This window comes from Artibeus jamaicensis, unplaced genomic scaffold, assembly GCF_021234435.1.
Source record: "Artibeus jamaicensis isolate MK-2021 breed Jamaican fruit bat unplaced genomic scaffold, CSHL_Jam_final contig_391, whole genome shotgun sequence".
In the NCBI taxonomy this organism is placed as follows: domain Eukaryota; kingdom Metazoa; phylum Chordata; class Mammalia; order Chiroptera; family Phyllostomidae; genus Artibeus; species Artibeus jamaicensis.
The window spans coordinates 25,977,031-25,998,794 of record NW_026521814.1 but is presented as its reverse complement, the minus strand read 5'-3'; the positions used below and the strand labels follow the sequence as shown (position 1 = coordinate 25,998,794).

The 21,764-nt window shown below is 35.7% G+C and overlaps 1 protein-coding gene and 1 non-coding gene across 2 annotated transcripts; both read left to right on the top strand.

Annotated features, from left to right (window-relative positions):
- The first annotated feature begins 2,622 nt into the window (after nt 1-2,622).
- On the top strand, nt 2,623-3,596 carry LOC119056868 (glyceraldehyde-3-phosphate dehydrogenase-like). Its single transcript, XM_037155450.2, is given in 2 exon segments — nt 2,623-3,067; nt 3,070-3,596. Coding segments are annotated over 2 exon segments (972 nt in total).
- A 12,778-nt stretch (nt 3,597-16,374) lies between these two features.
- On the top strand, nt 16,375-16,511 carry LOC119056874 (small nucleolar RNA SNORA2/SNORA34 family). Its single transcript, XR_005083967.1, has one exon. It is a non-coding gene; the product is annotated as a small nucleolar RNA SNORA2/SNORA34 family (small nucleolar RNA).
- The last annotated feature ends 5,253 nt before the right edge of the window (nt 16,512-21,764 follow it).

The window sequence follows — 21,764 nt, the reverse complement described above, 5'->3', positions numbered from 1 at the left end:
TTGTCCCTCACCACCTGGCTTATTTCACTTAGCATAATGCTTTCCAGTTCCATTCATGCCGTCGCAAAGGGTAGGAGCACCTTCTTTCTTTCTGCTGTGTACAATTTCATTGTGTAAATCTACACCATTCCAAAAGAACCTATGCACCCCAATGTTCATAGCATCATGATTTACAATAGCCAAGTGCTGGAAGTAACCTAAGCACCCATCAGTAAGTGAATAGATCAAAAAGAAAACACATACATTAAATAAACCAGACCTACATGATTGTAATAAATCTATCCTCATGTTGGCAAGTAGGTAGTATGATTAAATAATAGATAATGGGTACATATTTACATAAAAAGAAAATTGGTATAGGGACTGAAGAAATGGTTTCCCTAACAACCATAATTATAAAGAAATAATGAATCTGATGTATTCGTATAGGTCATAAGACAGCTACTCTAGGGAGAGTAATTTCAGAAAAAATAATGTGTAGTGAATCCAACAGTATGATCATAAATGGCACATATTTGTCAAATTTGCAGAATTCCCAGCAGGTGCAAATGTATAAATTGAGATAGATAAATAGTAGAGAGATAGTTGGGAAGCTAGATGACAGATGATAGATTCAATAGATAGATGTTAGAAGAATGGATGTCACCTGAGAAAATAGCACCATACCAATTCATAAGCCCACTTCTATTGTACGAATGCACAAGAGATGCTGTTGGAGCCCCATCCACACTTCCTTGACACTCACTAGTCTAGCCTTTGTCAGTGACATTCAACTGCCAGTGCCCCTGACTCTCCATGAGAAGACTCCCTCTAGGACCACAAATGTGGGGTAGGATGATAGTGTAAGACAGATAACTCTCTGGAGGGTAGTCATCTGCCAATAACAGATAAATGTTGGGAGGAGAGACTTCCCAGCTTCCTGGTCCCTCAGATGGCAAAACTTTTAGATAAATTATGCGCAGTCCTTTGAAGTTCCCCAGCAGAACTCAGGTTTAGTTTCACACAATGGTAACCAGGCTTTCTTCCCTGTCTCACACAGTGGCTTTTCCAACCAGTGAATCCTGAGACCACCTCTTAGAGTGATTCTTTTGTACCTCAGTTCTTGTCCTGGTGTCTCTGGAGGAACACAACTTATGGCAGTGTCAGCCCCTGTCCAAACATTCCTCAACACCGATGTTACTTGTTTTCTTTAGAATTGTTGGTAATTTGATAGCAAAATATTACATATCATGGTTATATAATTGGCATTTTAAAAATTGCTAGTAAATTCCATGTTTTCTTACTTATTGTTCATTTTGAATGTCTCTCTTAAATTGCATTAGTTCATTCTACATTTTTAGTGAAAATAATTATTTATTCATATTGACTGGAAAGATCCCAATATATTAAGTAAACAAATCATTTGATTATAATATATATTTCACAGTGCTTTCTAGCATGTGTTTGAGATACATTTATGTATCATGCATTTGTCATTCCAGATTATGTAGTCAAATCTATCAAATGTTTATTTATGTTTAAATGTTTAATAAATGTTTAAAACTTTTTTTCACCTATCAAGAAAGACCTTGTTGATCCATGATTTGTATGAGAGAATGAAACTAATAATGGTTTAGTACAACACTCAACTGTAAAAGGCATTTATATATTCATAACAATATTAATCAAAATAATGGATTTCAATGTAACCAAAATTATTATAAAACTTTATTAGGATGATGGTGGGATGGAAAGAGTGCAAATGTGTGAGAAAGGAGTAGGAAAAAGATTTTTTCCCTACTAAGAGTTCAAAAGAGTATACTTAAAGCTGAAAAAATTATGATATGCTGTAGAGCTGTGGAGATAAACGTAAGTAATCAGATAATATAACTCAAATTATGGTTGTCTTTGCTATTTTGTTTAACTTTGTTGACAGACCTACTGAGTTTTGTAAACTGTGTACAAACCCAGGGATGATTAAAATAAGTTCTAAAAACAAAAAAGAGAGAATTTGGATTATACATATTTAATTAATAAATAAATACTTTGTTGTATTCCTTTGATACCTAAAGTATATTTGACTTGATTTTCTTTGCAAATAATTAAAAATTTTAGGTACTTACTCAGACTACCTATATTTTAATTCACTTTGCCCAATGGCTTATGTCCAGAAATTATAAGAACTGACGATCTTATTTTCTGCTCTCAAAGAAAATGTTTTTATTATTTTCTTATTAAACATAGTACTTTCCTTTAGGGAAAAATATTTTTGCCCTATGTTGCTAATGATTTTTGTCAGTATAAGATTTGAATATTATCACATGTCTCATTGGCAAAAATTTGATCATGCAGTTTATCTCATTTAACCTATTAGTGTAGTAAATTACAGTAACATACACTAATATTAAGGCACAACATAATCCTCAGGAACATCAAGATGGGGTGGGATCAAGTGAGATTGATTTGGATATGCTGCTGGAATTTCATATTTTGTTTATAATTAAATATTTTATGATATTTTATACTATTTAGATAGCAAACCTACATAGTCCTTCTAAAATAAATAGAATGGGCTCTCTACTTCTCCTATGTGATAGACAACTGTGTCTTCCTGTGCAGTGCCAGCCACAACCTTGAGACAAGATGGTCAAGGTCCAAGTGAATGGATTTGGTCATATTGGGCACCTGGTCATTAGGGCTGCTTTTAACTCTGGCAAAGTGAATATTGTCACCATCATTAACCTCAAATACATTGTCTACATGTTCCAGTGTGATTCTACTCATGGCAAGTTGAAAGGCACAGTCAAAGCTGAGAAAGAAAAATTTGTCATCAATGGAAAGTCCATTTCCATTTTCCAGGAGCAAGACCCCACCGACATCAAAAGGGATGATGCTGATGCCGAATATGTTATGAAGTCCACTAGTGTCTTCACCATATTGAAGAAGGTTGGGGTACACAAGAAGGGTGAAGACAAGGGGGTCACCATCTCTTCCCCTTCTGCGGATGCCTCCATGTTTGTGATGGGTGTAATCCATGACAAATATAACAACTCCCTGAAGATTATCAGCAATGCCTCCTTCACCACCAACTGGACAGGGTTATCTGTGACAACTTTGGCATTATAGAGGGACTTATGACTACAGTCCATGCCATCACTGCCATCCAGAAGGCCGAGGTGTCCTCTCTGGGAAACTGGCATGATGGCCAAGGAGCTGCCCAGAACATCACCCCTGCTTCCATTGCTGCTGTCAAGGCTGTGGGTGAGGTCATCCCTGAGTTGAAAGGGACACTCGTTGGCATGACCTTCTGTGTCCCCACCCCTAATGTGTTAGCTGTAGATCTGACCTGCCTCCTGGACAAAGCTGCCAAATACAATGAAATTGAGAAGGCAGCAGAGCAGAAATCAGAGAGCCCCCTCAAGGGCATCCTGGGCTATAGTGAGGGCAAGGTTGTCTCCTGCAACTTTAACAATGACGCCCACTCCTCTACTCTTGATGCTGGAGCTGACACTGTCCTCAATAACCACTTTGTCAAATTTACTTACTGGTATGACAACGAATTTGGCTACAGCAACAGGGGGGTGGAACTTATGGTCCACATGGCCTCCAAGGAGTAAAAGCCCCCTGGACCACCAGCCCCAGGGAGAAGAGAGGCCCTCAGCTGCTGGGGAGTCCTTGCCCCAAATCAATCCCTGAACACACTGAGAATGTTCTGACTTCAATTTTCTATCCCAGACACCCTGAAAAAGAGGAGGGACTTAGGGAGCCCTACCTTGCCATACACTATGAATAAAGTTCACTGTACCCAGCTGAAAAAATAAAAAAATAAAATAAAGTAAGTGAAATGTTTTCTTTCACTTTCTATACTTTAACATTGCTTAAACAGCAGCAAATTTATTTGTTAAATATTTAAAAACTAAACTGAACCTAGAAATTTTAATTTGCTTTACTTTTTGTTTAAGATATTAACAAGAGTATTAAAATAATTCCAAATAAATGAGGTTTTTTTTCATCAATTTTTCTAGAAAATGATTCAATTTATACAAGCTCATTTCTGGTAGCATAGTTATAAAATTCACTTTATTTGTTTTTATTCTTTCTCTCTTAGTGATTGTGTGCTTTTTTTCCTAACTACAAATATCTGTATTTTCTCCTCTTTTCTTTACTTGATTAGTCCTAGGAGTAGTTCATCTCTTTCATTGTTTTTAAAGAATTAGTTTTTATATGTATGGCTTTTCTCATTTATTTTTTTTAATTTTGGATGTTATATTAATGTCTCCTCTGTCCATAATAACATTTATTTTTTCCAATTTTATGAGTTTATTCTAATATTTTTATAAATGCACTAACACTGTGATTTTTCATGTAAGAACATTTATCATCTTTATTATAATTATTTTCTAGGCTAAGTAGTAACTCTTAGACTTTCTCACTTGTGGTTGATATCATTTGCTTTGTCTTCAGTTAACTGGGCTGTATCTCACTGTTTTTGTTTGGTTTTGTTCTGAAGCAAGTCAGGCTCCCAGATTGACAACGTGCAGCTTCACAAGCACAGCACCATCCGGACACACAACGATGTGAGCTGTTGAGGAGAAATCCTGAGCTCTTCTCATTTCTTTGCTGTTTTCTCCATCCCTGTTTCACTTAGTCTATGTTTCATTCAGTTTCCTTGCAAGTGCAACTTTTTTGAGAATAATACATTCAATTACTTCCTAGAAGCAATCTTCTGAGATACTATTATGTAGAATATGTTCTTTTTCTTATACTTTGCTCTAAATTTTGTATTGGTTCCATGTATGTTTTTTTCCTATTGTTAACCTTTAAAAGAGGAAAGTCCTATCCCCAGCTGGCCATCCTGCCAAAAACTACGAGTATAATATCCTTGGATATTCCCTGGGCAATTTGTTCAAGGAAACACTATGCTTGTTTCCCACTTTCTTATGTGCAGACTCTCAACACAGGCAATACAAAAAGTAAACTCCTGAACCCTGCCTCCACCTGTTTCAGTCAAGCCAAGCTTAATTAATACTACAGACTGACACTTCTGGACACTCCCTCAAGTGAGATTCCTGTGCTGGAAGTCATTGTGTGGCTCCACCTCTGAGACCTACATCACTGTTCACACCAAGTCTCCTCTGAAACGGACACTCACCCGGGCTGCTCTGCCGCTGCAGCCCTCCAGATCCATTTCATGCAGTGGGTGAATAAACTCATCTGAGGATGTAACAGGAGGGCCATTTATTTCTAGGGCACAAGCTTAGTCTTCAACCTAGGGGAAAAAATAACATGAAGTTCCAGCCCAGATTACCGATTTATCAATTGACTCAGAATCTACAAGGTTATGAACCAGGTTTCCTTGAAACCTTGAAACTCTTGGTAATATAGATCATCTGTTCTCCTTATTTGACTAAAAGAGATGGGAAAACAGCTAGGGACACGGGAGGCCACATTATGGAAGTAAACAAGTATTTCAATGAATTTTGAACACTCCAGAATTTTAGGGAATTTAGTTTTAGTTGACAATATATCATCTTCCATGAATAATGATGTATGGATGCGAGGTGTCTCACAGGATTTACTTGTTGTCCCACATTTGGGTCAGCCATACTCTCACAATTAAACTCACAGACTGTATGGCTATTGAAGAATACTAAGGTAGCCTCAGGGAGACTTAAGTATACCACTCAGTCTCAAAACACTGGATACAAAGCCCTGAGACACTGATAATAATAATGTGCTTCCTCCTAAGATAGGATTATAAATTATAATTATATAAGCTACATATATTAAGAAGGATAATAAATATGAACTAGTAAACTATACAGATGACAAAAGGAAATAGCATGATTTCCTTTTGTCATAAAATGACAAAAGGAAATTAGCATAAGCTAGTAAAATTAATCAAGAAAATAATTTTGACATAGGAATTGTAGGGGAGTAAACAGGACTGCTGGGATGATGGGCTAGAAATTGTGACTTAAAGAAAAGGTCTGAGAAGAGAATAACACTCAATTCTTGTCTGGAGAATATCTATTATAGAGGTTAAAATACAAGGAGCTTATATTAAGCTTAAATATTTCTTGAATTGAAGAGCAGTCTTAATCTCCTCTATCGCCATATACTAAGAAAAAATTAATGATTAAGGGAGATTTAGAATTGAAATTATTAAAGTGGTATATGTTATGTACTTGAATATATATTGTTTTGTAAGGTGCTAAACAGAGATTTAAAACCCCGCGTTCCAAAGGATATACCCGCCCTCCGAGAACTGTGTTTTCTAATGAGAATGCACTAATGTCTAGGCAAACATATCAGAAAAAGGCATCCAGAGACCTCTCTACTCCAAACGTTGATAAATGACATTTCTCAAGGAACCATGAAGCACTGATATCTCAAGGAACCGTGAAGCACTGAACAAGAATAGAGCCAGTTCTGAGAAATCTACTGAGCATCTTGCCATTTCTTCCCCTCTGTCTAATGACTTCACATTGGTTCCCAGCCAGAAAGTAGTTCAAGTGACTTTGCTATGACTACATTGTTTTTACTGTTTTTGACAAAACTAGTAATATCTTAGAATCAAAGAAAGTGTACTAAACAGTTCTCAGGGGACCTTTAATTCTAGCACCATTCTGTGAATTGTGTCAAATCTGTTCTCTACATGTTGAAGGTTCTAGGTTTAATGCAGAAATGGATAACCATTATGTTTTTAAGTCTCAATAGTAATACTCCAAAATCAGAAAAAGAACTTTTAAAATGGAACTAGAGTTTCTAAATCTTTTAGAAAATAACTATGTCTCCCTCATTTTTTATTCAGTTGCTAAAACTAACATGTCAAGCAATCATTGTGACTTTCTTTTACTTTTAAACATTTAATTTTCTTCTTTGGTTAAATCTAAATAAATACTTCTTGATTAGAAGGACAGCTAGATATTTGAACAGGTGGTTGCAGAAGATTATGGAATAGCTTCTCAAAAAAAAACATTCCTAAGTAGATACACAGCCATCTGTCAGATAAATTGTTTAAAAATTCTTATGTGTAGGAAAATTTTTGAAATGGGCTCTTAATGGCCCACATATTGACATTTTCAAAAAAAAAACCATGGGTCAGGTAAAAATAGGGAAGTGTTAAATTGCTCATGTCACTTTTTAATAACAATAAGAAATTGTTCTAAATCAGAATTGTCCAAAGTGAGCTACATGAATTCTAAAATTAGAATTCTAATACATGTTGTTAATTAAAGGGGAACTTTGGAAAATACAAATGAGAAATTCTTGGGTCAACAAAGTTAAGGAAGTTTTATTTTTGTTTATTTGTTTTATGTTAGAAATCCTCAGAGTTTTTAAGAATTATATATATGCATTTATATGTATATATGTATACATATATGTATTTTAGGAATATATATTCTCACACATATGTATGTGTGTATGTGTGTGTGTGTGTATAGACTTGTTAAGTAAGAAGTGGATTCTGGAGAAAACTTACCACGAAGATAAAGAATTTTGAACTGGACAGGTGAAAAACTTGAACCAGAATTCAGAATAAGAAACACCAGCTTCAGACCATTTCCAAAATCTTCCCAAGACTGAGAGACTGGAAAAGATGGGGCGGAGATCAACACTCTTGTCTCCGTCTTCTGTGAGATAGGGAGTTCCTCCGCGGGCCTGACCCTTCCTGCTCTGTCCTGTCACCACATCGGAAAAGGTGTGAGTAGAAATTACCGAAAGAAAGCAAGTGTGTGTGTTCTGGATGTAGTAGTCCCCGCCTACACTGAACTATAGACCAGGGACAGAGGAAACGGGAACCATGTAGCTGAGCAACCATGAAATCATGGTTTGACAAGAACTACATCAGTACAAGAACAGACGGGGGTGGAGGGGGACTGCTCTCTAAGGGGGGCTGAGGGTACACTGCGTATGAGCCCCATAAAACAGATGAACAGCACTGGGAGTCCTGCAGATCAAATCAAGAATACAATAGTGGTAATTAAATTCACACTGGAGACAGTTAAAGGCAAAACTAATGTTGAAGAACATTTGATCTGTGACGTAGAGACGGACTTGCTTTGTATATTTTGCCCATCTGTTGTCGTATCAATGTCTTTACCTTTCTTTTTAAAATAAATTGACTTTTTTGTTCTTAAAATGACTCTTCTTACTGTGAAGTGTATTTAATGTGATATGGGTATTGCTTTTTCATGCATTTCACAACACTTTCTCTCTTTTTTTTTTTAGCTTTTGTGTCACAGTTTGTTTTAAGCTTTGGAAAATGCAAGCTGGCTAGTTATTTTTTATGTTGGGGGAATAGTAAAAGTAACAAACCTTGCTGGTCACTGCGTTTTAAAAATAGTGTTTAACATATGTTCACTAAAATAATGAGTAGAAACTTTTACTTTTTATTCGGCCAGCTTATTTTTTATCATATGATTAAATTGCATGATGCTTGAAAGAAGGTAAATTGGTGGAAGTTTCACATTTAAAGAAAATAACAAACTAAAATGTACTAAATTCAGTAAGATGATATTTTGACATTTTTAAGTACTCTTTTGATTACATTAAACAAATAGTCTATCTTGGCTGCCAATTACATAGCTTAACAGCACATACAAAGAAGATTTAAGAAAATTGTTGAGATTAAGCTAGATTTGAATTAATAGTGAATGCAGCAGCTAATAAATCCAACGGCACCTTAGGCTTCTATTGAAATGGAAAGTTAATAATTACAGGATTATCAATCTCCTCTCAAATTATGCTGGTTGGAATATGGTAGAAGTTCTGTGTTCAGTTTAGCATTCAGTGCATTTCAAGAGGATCTTTAACAAACTAAAATGTGACTACAATTGTGAAGATTCAAAATCAGTAAGGGAATTGGAGATTTATTAGAGCTTGCAAATTTAAATATAGACTATGCAATCATTTCATAGTGGTATTGTGTAGTGAGTTTTTTGTTTGTGAGTTAGTTTGTTTTATTTAACAGGCTTTCGAAGGGAGCCTAAGCTGGACTAGCATCTAGGACAATACAAACCCAAGGACTGTGTCTTTTCCAGTCATGAACACTTACACACATAACCATAATGTAATGTACAATATGATCAGTTTCATTAGATATACTCATAGTTATGTCTGTGCCACCAAGGTGATCTAAATAAATGTGTTTCCTAGAATTCTTTGCTCTTGAATTTATAATGAAAGAAAAATATATACTACAGTAAAACTTCTTTCAAACATTTTGTATCTTTTGATCAATATTTCTCGACCTATTTTTATTATTGTGCTCCTCTGAGAAAACAGTTTAATTTTATTATTTTAAATTTAACTTACCATCTACCTGTAAAAGCTTTTAAATATTAAGAGAAAAGATCTTGGCAAAAATGGTTGAGCTTTGGATGACCACACTCCTTTTTAAAATCTAGGATCTTGCCCTGGCTCATGTAGCTCAGTGGATTGAGCGCGAACCAGACAATCGCGGTTCGATTCCCAGTCAGGGCACATGCCTGGGTTGCAGGCCAGTTCCCTGCAGGCCAGTTCCCAGCAGAGGACGCACAAAAGGCAACCATACATTGGTGTTTCTCTCCCTCTCTCCTTCCCTTCCCCTCTAAAGATAAATAAATAAAATCTTAAAAAAATAATAAAATCTAGGATCTTATTGTCTACTTTCTTCTCCAACATCCAAAGTAATTTTGTCCTCTCGAGGCCATATTATTCCCACTGAGAATGCGTGCTTTACAAAGTCCAGGCTTTATGTATTCATGCAACATCTTATTAATTTTCATCTCCCAATCTTTATTCATATTGTTCATACAGTGAGAAATGCTTTTTTCTCTCTTGCAATTTATATAAGACTCGCCCATACCAGGGACACGATTCTAAATCCCCTTTTTTGTCAACATTTATTTATGAGAATGCACATTTAAAATTGTATTTAAATGTATTTTATTGGTTTATTTTATACATTTAGTTTTAGATAATAATTTCATTGTGAAAATTGAATAAGACTATGTATGTAAAACAAATATTAACACACACTACTAATAAGGCAAAAATTGATACCAATTAGTTTTTTATAATACCTTTATAATCTACCTTGCTATACTACACAAATAAGCTATTAAATGATTTTCTTATTATTACTTCAGGTTGGATGTTTATTGTATTAAAATTATGCAAATTTATATTCATTAATATATCCGCATTCATTTCACAATGTATATCAATAATCCTGTAATCCTTGACTCTAGCTATTATTTCACCCTGAAACTTCCTTCCTATTCTCCTAGAAATATGATGCACCATTAACAAATCGTGGCATTATAACAGTCGTTTAGAAGTGTGCAAGATGAAGGGAACGGATTGCAATCAAATCTAGGCAATAATAGTAGTTTTAAAAAATATAAATCTAAAACAAAGCAGAGGGTTACAGGAGACACATCCTTTGGGAATATAAAGAATGAGAGAAGGCATTTTTTTTTAAATAGGAAATGGCAACTAATGCTGCCCTGATTTAGAACAGGCTCCACTGCTGCGTGAGGGCTTCATTACACATCTGTGACGTTTTCCCTCTGGTAGTGTGCATCCTTCCCAGGTAACTGATATTGAAGCTCTCTTAGCTGTTCAAAGTAGAGTTTTAGCTGGTTTTTATATATGCTTATTTGCTTTTGCATCTATTGGTATCTTATTTTCATCTAATACAACTAGACTGATAACAGGATTTTCTAAACTTTAATCCAGGATTAGATGAAAGAGAAATCTTGTTATAGATATTATCTTTGTGATTGATGTTTTCCCACTGCATACATGAGTTATATTCAGAAATTATTTGAATGAAAACATTAGCTGTGAAGAATAAAATTAAGAAAACAGTATAGCAATTTCTTTTCAAAGGTACTTTATAACTGTGAAGTTCACGCTATACTTCATAGCCATCTTCCTCAAAACTTTTGTATTCAGCGTTTATAAACTAAAATTAAAGACATCCTCACTAGCCATACCATTCATTTGTATTTGAGCCAAGTACATAGCTGCATATAAATCTAAAGTCATTATCAATTGTAACTTTTATGTGAAAGGACTGATATTTATTTTATGCAACTATTATAAATTAATTTGGTATGAACTTTACTTGCACTATGATTCAATAAGCAACACATGGAAATATCATAGCAATTTTACTAAAAGCAAAGTGCAGCCCTGGCTGGCGTAGCTCAGTGGATTGAGTACGGGCCTGTGAAGCAAAGGGTTGCTGGTTCGATTTCCAGTTGGGGAACATGCCTGGGTTGCAGGCCAGATCCCCAGTGGGGTACACATGAGAGGCATCTATACATTGATGTTTCTCTCCCACTCTTTATCCTTTTCTTCCTCTCTCTCTAAAAGCAAATAAATAAAATGTAAAAAAAAAATAAAAGCAAAGTGCAAAAATGTGGTACGTTATACCTAAAACATAAAGGAAAAGAATTAGTAGCTCATGGGTTTCCAGAGGCACAAAGTAACTGTTGAATGAGCCCTAATTTTGAACTCACAAATATTTACATTTTCTTTTCATTATTCAAATATTTTTTTCCTAAACCTTTTAAAACACAGCAGTCTGTATTTGTTACCAAAGAAACAATGAAAAATGTACCTGTCCTTCACTCGGGTTAAAATTTTGAGTATAAGGAAGGAACAATTGGATCAGCCTGTCAATTGTACAGGTGGAATCAATTGAAACCTTCTTTCCCCAAAAAAGATTTATCCCAACACACTTTCTGAGTCTGAATCTGTCTTTGAAAATATGGAAAGGCAGAGAGGAAGGACACCACTCCAAAGCTGCTCATAAACAGAGTGACAGCACATCCCTAAATCACCTGCTCTCTGCCTGTCTGTCTCCTGCGTACTGCTTCCCTTTATCATCTTTTTCAACACCAATATTCTCCACAGTTTCTAGCATGCTCGATGTCTCACTCCTTTCAGTCCTAATTATAAACTCACCAGTTTACTAGTTTAAGGCCACATCTGTAAATTAAGCTCATTAGAGAACAGAAAAAACTCAATTTTACTTAAATTAGTCAAGAGAGTTGTAGTTTAAGGCTGATATTTATGAGAATATAATTAGGTAGAACTAAGCAAAGATTACAAATCTCCAGTCCCTTGGCAAACACCTTACACGTGTTTTCAAAAACCAGGTAAAGCTGCATTAAAACCACTATGCCATGCCTGAGGCTGCATTATATACTCTGGAGCATGAAAAATAAAAGGAATGGCTGTATTCTCAAATAGTTTACACTCCATATAAGGGATAAGAACACAAAGAACATAAATAATGAGCAATTGGGGAGGGGAAGAAAATATATTACATAATAAAAAATTAAGAATACTCGTATAAAGTAGTTAGGTAGATGATACATTAGAGAACTAGATAGATACACACTAAGAATTCTGATTGATTCAATCAGATACAGTTTATGAAATAAGGTATAATTTGCCTTAAAACTTAAAAATATAATAATAAAGACTTATAATGGCAGAAATAAGGTAGGAAAGCAATATGCATATAAAAAAGGAAAAACATGAAAGGCAAGAGAGCAATCAGAGCAAAATATTCAAATTAAAAGTAGTATTTCATCAAGACAGTGGAATAAGTAAATGAAGTACTCAAATCCTCTCATAACCACATCAAAAGTATAGATATAAACCACAGAAAATTCAACACTGATAACCAACTGAAGTCTAAATGAACAAAAGTCCTACAACTACAGATACAAAGACGAAGCCATGTCCAAATTGGTGGGAGGAGCAGAGACTTGAAAGGGGTTGGTCCCACACCCATGTGTAGTAGTTAAAAATCACGAAAGAGATCTCAGCTGCAAAGAGTCCCACCCCTACACCAGGGTCTCAGCCCAGTATTCCAGTGCCAGGAAAAGAAGTCTCCATAATTTCTAGCAGTGAAAGTCAGCACAGATTGTGGCTGAGTGGGAGAGAAGACTGGAATCTTCTGTCCAGATTCTGAGTGGGAAATCCCAGGCATCCCTCTTAAAGGGCCACATGTACAATGTCTAGCTCTGGGGCAGAAGGTCAAAAGGCAATAAAGGACATACTGGAGAAACTGCATTGCCTGATTTCGGGGGAGAGACTGGAGGGCAACTTTCTCCCAGACAGAAATGCTGGCAGAGGGACTTGTTCCTTTTTTGAGCCTTCTCCTTCACAGGCAGAATCTCCATCAACCTGGCTAACACCTTTGACTGCATTTCCATAAAAACAGCCTACCTTGGCTCATGCTTCAGACTTTTCTAAAATCTCTCAAAGGCCTACAAACTCTGAACAGTAGCATCCAGCCTTTGTGTGCACTGTTCCTCCTGTTAAGCAGCCACAAGCCTGGCACTAGCAGCAGCCAGCCTTGTTATAGGCGAGCAGCACCTGTATCCACAGCTGATTGGACTGAGGGTCAATCTCTCCCACTGATGTGCCAACAGCAATCAAGACTTAGCTATACCAGGAGGGTACACAGAGTCCACACGGGGGTCACACATAGATCATCCCAGTCAGACAACCAAGGAGGCTACATCACAGGGCCCCATAACACATCTACTATATAAGTCTACCAAGACCAATGGAGATATAGTAGCTCTACTTAATGTACATCAAAAATAACCCTGGGTGGTGTGGCTCATTAGATTGAATGCTGGCTCGTGAATCGAAGGGTTGCCAGTTCAAATCCCAGTCTAGGACACATGCCTGGGTTGTGGGCCGGGTCCCTGGTAGGGCGCATGTGAGAAGCAACCACACATTGATATTTCTCTTTCTCTCCCTCTCTTCCTCCCCTCTTTCTCCATCCATTCCCCTCTTTAAAATAAATACATGCAATATTTAAAAAATAAAATAGCAGCAAAATAAGCAGACAAAAACACATGTCACAAATGAAGAACAGGAGAAATCTCCAGGAAAAAAAAATTAAACAAAATGGCAACAGCAATTGATTAGATGCAGAGCTCAAAACACTTGTTATAGTGATACTCAATGAACTTAAGGGAAGAACAGATCAAGTCAGTAGGAACCTCACCAATGAGATGGGAAACATAAAAATGGAGGTAGAAAATATTTAAAAAGACCATTCAGAAATGAAGAACACAATATCTGAAATTAAAAATATACTAGAAGGAATCAATAATAGATTAGATAAATGTGGGGGTGACTTCTCCGTGAGTCCCCCCCAGGGCCATAGACACACGTGAATGAGTAAATATGGCTGAGAGATGCTGAGATCTGTTTGGGGAGGAGGGAGTGGGCTGTGGCCAGTTTCTCAGGGGAGACAAAGGCCAGCAGCAGCCAGTTTCTCTGAGGAGAAAAAGGCCTCTAGAGCCCTCATCCATAGCCTTTTATTGGGTTGTAATACACAGGAATACAGGGTGGCAAGGATCAAACAATAGATAACATTTCAAAGAAATCTAAAGGCTACAAAGTCTGAGTCAGTGTCTGTCAGGAAGAGAGTTGCAGAAACTTTGGGAGAGGTACTCATTTCCTCTTGGACCATTATCAGATGAATGAAAGCACTCTTCACAGATTTCACAGGTTTATCAGCAAGTCTTTGTGATGCCAGATTCCCCCCCGCCCCGGGGCATGCTCTGGCAAGGCAAGGAGCTGCACCCCTCCCCAATAGGTATTCAGGCTTAAGGGGATTAGAGCCAGGAAGCGCTTCTCCCAGAGAACATGGGGACTCTGGCTTTGTCAAAGCCTGGGGACAAGAGTCCATTGCTCTCTGTTGCAGCCCCCTGAAGTCCTTCCATAAAGTCCTCCCAAGTGATCGAGTCTGGTTTAGGTTGCCCCCCGCTGTGAGGGGTCTTACCCATCATTGACTTCTAACCAAGCTTTGGGGGCAGGGAGAAGAACTGAGGCAGCATTTACTACCAGATACAAGCTTTGTCTCTTGCAGCTGGCATTCCAAAGGTCGTCTCTTGCCCTTAGCCACAAGGGGTAGAGATACAATTCCTATAATCAGGCAGAGTGGTCTACAACAGATAAAATAGAGTATTAAAACAGTAATTTGAAAGATAAGGTAGCAGAAACAAAAAAAAAAGAATTTTTAAAATGTGGATACTTTAACGGGCCTCTAGGGCAACTTTAAAGGTACTAACATTTGCATCATGGGGGTGCTGGAAGGAGAGGAAAAGATCAAAAAATTAAAACCCATTTGAAAAAAAATGATGACAAAAACTTCTCTAATTTGATGGAGGAAATAGACATACAAGTCCAAGAAGCACAGAGAATTCCAAACAACATTAACTGAAGGATGTCCATACCAAGATACAGCATAATTAAAATCCCAAAGGTTAAAGTTGAAAAAAGAATCTTAAAAGTAGCAAAAGAAAAGCAGTTAGTTACCTACAACAGATCTCCAATAAGACTGTCAGCTGATTTCTCAATAGAAACTTTGCAGATCAAAAGGAACTGACATAAAATATTCAAAGTGATGAAAAGCAGGGACCTACAACCAGATTACTTTGCCCAGGAAAGCTATTATTTAGAATCAAAGGACAGATAAAGAGTTCCCATAGAAGAGAAGGTGAAAAGAATTCATCACCACCAAACCAGTATTACAAGAAATGTTAAAGGGTCTTGAAGAAGAAGAAGGAGAAGGAGAAGAAGGAGAAGGAGAAGGAGAAGGAGAAAAAGAAGAAGCTTTTATTATCAAAGTTATAAATAATAAAATGGCAATAAATATATATCTATCATTAATTACTTTAAATGCAAATGGATCAAATGCTCCAACCAAAAGACAAAGGGTGACTAAATGAATAAGAAAGGAAACAAGACCCATACACATGATGTCAACAAGAGACTCATTTCATATCTCAAGACACACAAAGATTAAAATTAAATGGATGGTAAAAGATATTTTATTAAAATTGAAATAAACTAACAAACAAAAAGCTGGGGTAGCAATACTATATCATACAAAATAGACTTTAAAACAAAGTCTATGACAGGAGACAAAGAAGGACCCGGAAATTCCAATTTTGAGTATTTATCTGAAGAAACCCAAAGAACTAATTCAAAAATATATATACATCCATATGTTCATTGAATCATTACTACAGCCAAGCTATGGAAGCAACCTATTGTCCATCAGTAGATGACTAGATAAAGAAGAGTTGGTATGTATATACAATGGAATATTAGTCAAGCCATGAAAAAGAATAGAATCTTGCCATTTGGAAGAACATGCAAGGACCTAAATGATATCATGTTGAATAAAATAATACAGACAGAAAAAACAAATACCATATGATTTCACATATATGTCTAAAGAACAAAATAAAAACAAAAAAAACAAACAGACTGATAGATGCATACAACATTTTCATGGTTACTGGATAGGTTCAAGGGGCTGGGTAAAAACGTGAAGGGATTAAGAAACACAAACTGTTGGCCCTGAATCAAGGCCAGCAGTTTGCTGAAGCTGCTGGTTTTAAGCAGGACCCTAAAGCAATGTCTTTCTATGGTCTGTTGGCCAATTCAGAGCTTAGAAAATGTAATGGTCAATTCATTAGAAAGAAACATCTGAGGGGAAAAAAAAGAAACACAAACTGGTAGTTACAATTAATCCTGGGATGTAAAGTATAGCATAGAAAATATAGTCAATAATATTGTACTAATTATGTATGGTGCTAGGTGGGCATGCAATTTATTGGAGTAATCACCTTGCACATTATACAAATGTCTAATCAGTGGTTGTCCACCTCAAACTAATATAATATTTTATGTCAACTGTGATTTAAAAATAAAAATATTTTAAAAGTAAAAAGAAAACTCTCAGAGCATAAGTAATTATGGTATATCCTTCCCTGCCCACTAAAGAAAAGTTATTAATATTTTCCAGACCTTTCTCTTCAATCTTATTACTTCTAAGATATGGTGTTAGCCTACTAGGTCTGGGGTTTTAGTATGTAACAGATGAAGGTATAAAGTTGGTGGAAAATCTAGAGAAATTTGTATTTGAAAATAGATTACTTACTGAAGAGAAGAATAAGTAATCAAGAAAAAAAGGGAAGTAGGAAGCTTAGAGGGAGCCAGAGTAAGATCTGTGGAGATATTGTGGAGGAATTTGGTGTGGGAGTAGAGGATCTTCAAGACAGTCGACCTCTAATAAAACTATCAAGGTATAGAAGAATGGAAAATAATTTAAAGTATTCTGATATAATTCTCAAGTAAATGTTCATTATTTGTGTTTCAGATGCATTTTAGTGTTTTAAGACTATTTCCATGAGCTCTCTTCTGAGCTTTTTTATAGCCAATTATATATCATACATATTATACATGTCTGCATATAATCTTATCCTCCATTTTCATGTGCCTGGAATTATTTTCAAGTCATAATAGAATGGCTTTAGAAGCAAGGATGGTTGAATTCAAACAACTGTATCCTAGATTTTGGTATTGGGTTGGCCAAAAAGTTCATTTCTTCATAAAATAAGACACATTTTTCATTTTTGCCAATAACTTTATTAATTTGGATATTTTGAGTATGTCAGCTACCTCTCACATGGTAGAACTTCGTTCTCACTTAATGTCTTGATTTCAGCACTATCAACTTCAACTGGTCTACCCAACTGTGGGGAATTATCTAGCAAGAAATCATCAGTGTGAAACTTCCAAAGCACTTTTGAGATGACCAATCAGTCACAGCACCTTCTCCCTACACCACACAAATATCTTCTGCATTTCAGCTGTGTTTTTACCTTTCTTGAAATAGTAAAGTATAATATGCCAAAGTGTTGATTTTCTTCTATCTTTAATATTACAATGGCTACACGAAAATTCACCAATTTTGATAAATTTTATAAAGTGCACACTGCTGTATGACAACTGTCACAATACAATCCAACGAAATTGTTTCAAATGAAGTTAAAGACAACTAAGTGTTACTAGAGCCATCTTACAGGAAAAAAATTTAGCCAACCCAATATTTTTTTTAAACTGGACCCTAGTGAACTATTACCATTAAGCTTGGAGTTTTCTACTCCCATCTAATAGAAACAATTATTTCCTCATGATTACACAGCAATTACTAGCAAATCTATTAGAATCCAAATCTTCTACTAGTTCTCCTTTACTGAGTAATTCTTTGGTTGTTGAACACTATCTTAGAACAAAAGGCTATTTTATGTGTAATAAAGGTTTGTGAGAATGTAGAACAGAAAAATAACTGACAAGATTCATAAAATAACTACAAAGTAGTATTTTTATCTAGCATTTTCATTTCTTTACAATTCTAGTTTACTGTCCATTTTTATTTCATGGGATGGACGATTAAGAATCTATTATTATCCCAGCTTATCACTCATGTCTCCAATCAGACCTGGAAAGGTGTAAAATTTTTCAAAAACTTTTACTTTCTGCCTAAGAAAAAAAGGAAAAGATGGAGAAAAAGTGAATAAAATAAGAATGGAGCTGGGTAAAGAGAAGCAAATGAGTGTATAGTTATGGTACCCTTCTCGCACACCAGCTAGTGAGGAAAATTTAGCAACTCTTTAGCAAAATTTAATCTTTTTTTTTACTCAAAATTATTTATTTTAAGCAACCTTTGGTGGTTTCAAACCTGAAAAATTTAAGTCATTGGCAAAAAAGAATTACATACAGTAACATATTGACCTTTAAAAAAATCTATCCATTTACAAACGTATTGCTCTTCTGGAGATTATTATGCTAAGTGAAATAAGCCAGTTAGAGAAAGACAAATACCATATGATCTCACTTATATGTGAAACCTAGTGAACAAAATAATTTAACAAATAAAATAGAAACAGAAACAAAGATACACAGAACAGACTAACAGCTGTCAGAAAGAGGAGGAACATTGGATGGCTGGGTGAAAAAGGTGAAGGGATTAAGAAAAAAAATATATATAATCTATACAACCACACATATATACAGACAAGAGTGTGGTGATGTCCAGAGGAAAAGGAGGTTGGGGGGGGGTGGAGGAAGGCAAAGCAGGGATAAATGGGGGAGAAAAGATACTTTATTTTGGACGGCAGGAACACGATGCAGACTATGTTTTATTGAGTTGTGCACTTGAAACTTGTATGGTTTTATTAACCAATGTCAACTCAATAAACTCAATAAAGAAAACCTTACTGGTCTTGTTGTAAAAAAAATCTATCCATGTAAGAAATTTTTGAAGACACAAATAATTAAAAATAATAGCACTGGTCTTTTTAGTAATTATAGAAATAAACAGGATTTATGAAAAGTAAAAACAAAAGGAATTATACTGGCCTCCCTTTCTCTTCCACAATCATCACTGATTTACCCAGGGCACACAATAATGGTAGCATTCATCTACTGTCACTCACCCTGTCTGAATTCACCAGTTTCTCTTCAGCAGGCTTACATCCCTGCATTTGAACTCCTTCAGTGACGCTCACCTCCCCTTGCCATCTCTAGAGCACTGACAATACGTTGATACTAATCTAATCTCTATATTTAATCTTTCAAACTTCCAGGTTTAATCATGAAAATCAGCTTTTATAATAGAAAATCAGCTTTTATAATAGACTTTAAAAGTTTTGATGAGGTTCAACTTCAGAATTTTACATATTACATATACACTCAGTAATACAGATAATTACGTAAAGAACAGAAATTGTCTATTTTCTTTAATTATTTCATTATTCAAGGGGAAAGTGAAAAAAAGAAATGGAGTACCTGTTGCAGGTGTTTCATTTCATCACTCCTTTATTTCATTTTTATCTGGTGTTTCCAAAAACAAAAGACACACAACTAAAAACACCTGGCCCAGAGCATACCCACTCTCACATGAGCATCTCACAGGTAAGATCTGGAAAGAAACAGAAGAAGGAAATGAAGAAAACATGAGATTTCCCTTTATCAGTAAGAGTTCTTTGAAGTTGCCCACGAATCTTTTAGACCATTTTGGCATGTTAATGTCCAATTGTACAATATTAATATTGCTAACCTAAGAAAAGTGAGGTTATAGCCTTTAAAGTTTTCTCTATAATCCAGCTCTGTGATAATTATTTTTTGAGGCATATTTTAATTGACCATGACTTTGGGCTTGACTATTGTAGCAGTTTGACAGCTATGTTATATCGTACTACCTGGATTTTTCAAGGGAAAGATATAATCTTGAAAAGGGTTTAAGTCCTAAACAGATCAATTTTTATAACGGATTTGGATGGATGAATACCTTTGTATAAGACCAAACACCGTTCATAGGATAGAATGTGTGTAAAATAACAATCACACGCCCACATGCAACAGAGGGCCAGTCCTCTGTTCACCAAAAAACAAATATTTTTGTTTGGTGAATAACTTTGTATAATAACTACTATTCTGGGCAAATAGCTGTACCCCGATTGTTTAAAAATGGAGATGATTGAGTGCAATATTAAATTCATTTCCAAGGTAAAGAAAACTTTACTAGAGTTTCCCTTATATTTTGTTTGCTGTACCAATTTCCTATCACTGTGATTACAAACTGCTCGAAACATAGTGGCTTAAAACAAGTATCTTGTAGTTCTAAAGGTCAGAAGTCCTAGAATCATGGTGTTGGCTGGGCTACACTTTTTTTGGGTGCATTTTTTGCCTTTTTTTTTAGCTGTTAGGAGCTATCAGCTTTGGTCTGTGGCTGCACTACTCCAGTCTCTGCATCCCTTGTCACATGTCACTTCACCTTCTCTGACTCTTGTCTCTCCTACTTCCCTCTTATAAAGATCATTGCGGTTACATTAGGCCTGTCCCACTAATTTAGGATTACCTCCTCATTTCAAGACCCTTTATTTAATCACATTTACAAAGTCCTTTGGCCACGTAAGGCAACATATTAATGGGTTTCGGGCGTTCAGGGTTCATTCTGTTTGCACATTTGCAATCACACAAACATTAACCTTCTGTTCACCTTTGCTGTTTCATCTCAAAGAGCTCAAACAACAGCAGACCACTGAAATATGTACAAGCACATACTCATACGGTACACAGGTTGGTTTTAGGGTAGTAGAAAGCAACAGAACAATGAATTCCAAAAGATCCATTTTATCCTCTCCTGGGTTCAAAGATGTCCTTTTCATTGATTAATAAGTGATTTCTGGTCAATGCTAACTAAACATTTACAATTGGTATAAAAGCCCTAAAATTAAAAAGATGCTAATTAACCATTATTCTAAAAATATGCATGTTCACATTTTATAATAGAATGATTTTTTTAAATGAATATTTCCCTCAAATATTTCTAGTATCTTATCTGGAAAATCTTGACACTGGAAATCTCTTATAAAACATAAAAGCGAGGTAAACTTCTGATGGTCAGAGTTCATGCCTCATTCATGTTTATATTCCCAGTAACTTCGACAGTGTCTGTCACTTTCTAAATGCCCCCAAAACATGCACTGACTTAAACTTTATTGTTTAGAAGAAAGAACTCTGGCATACACCAGTCAACAAAAAGGGATCCTTGAAGTGGTTGAAAACTAGAGAAAGGCCTTTTTCTATTTTTTTTGGTCTGGGACCTGAAACCATCTTTTATTAGGAATTTTATATTTTAAGGTAGTGCCTCCCTATTTTATTGGCTGAATGAAGTGGTATTTCTATTATTTATTTAGTACAATGTTCTATTACAGATTACCTCTTTTTAAGAGCTCAAAGCTTTTCATGCCTCTTCAAATCATGCAACTTTTCAAAAGTAACAATGTTAACCCCAGGTGCCTTGGACCGACCACTAACAGCTCGTATGTATGCTATCTTTTTTTTTGTATCCTCAATTGAGGATAGTTTTTCATTGCTTTTGGAGAGGGAAG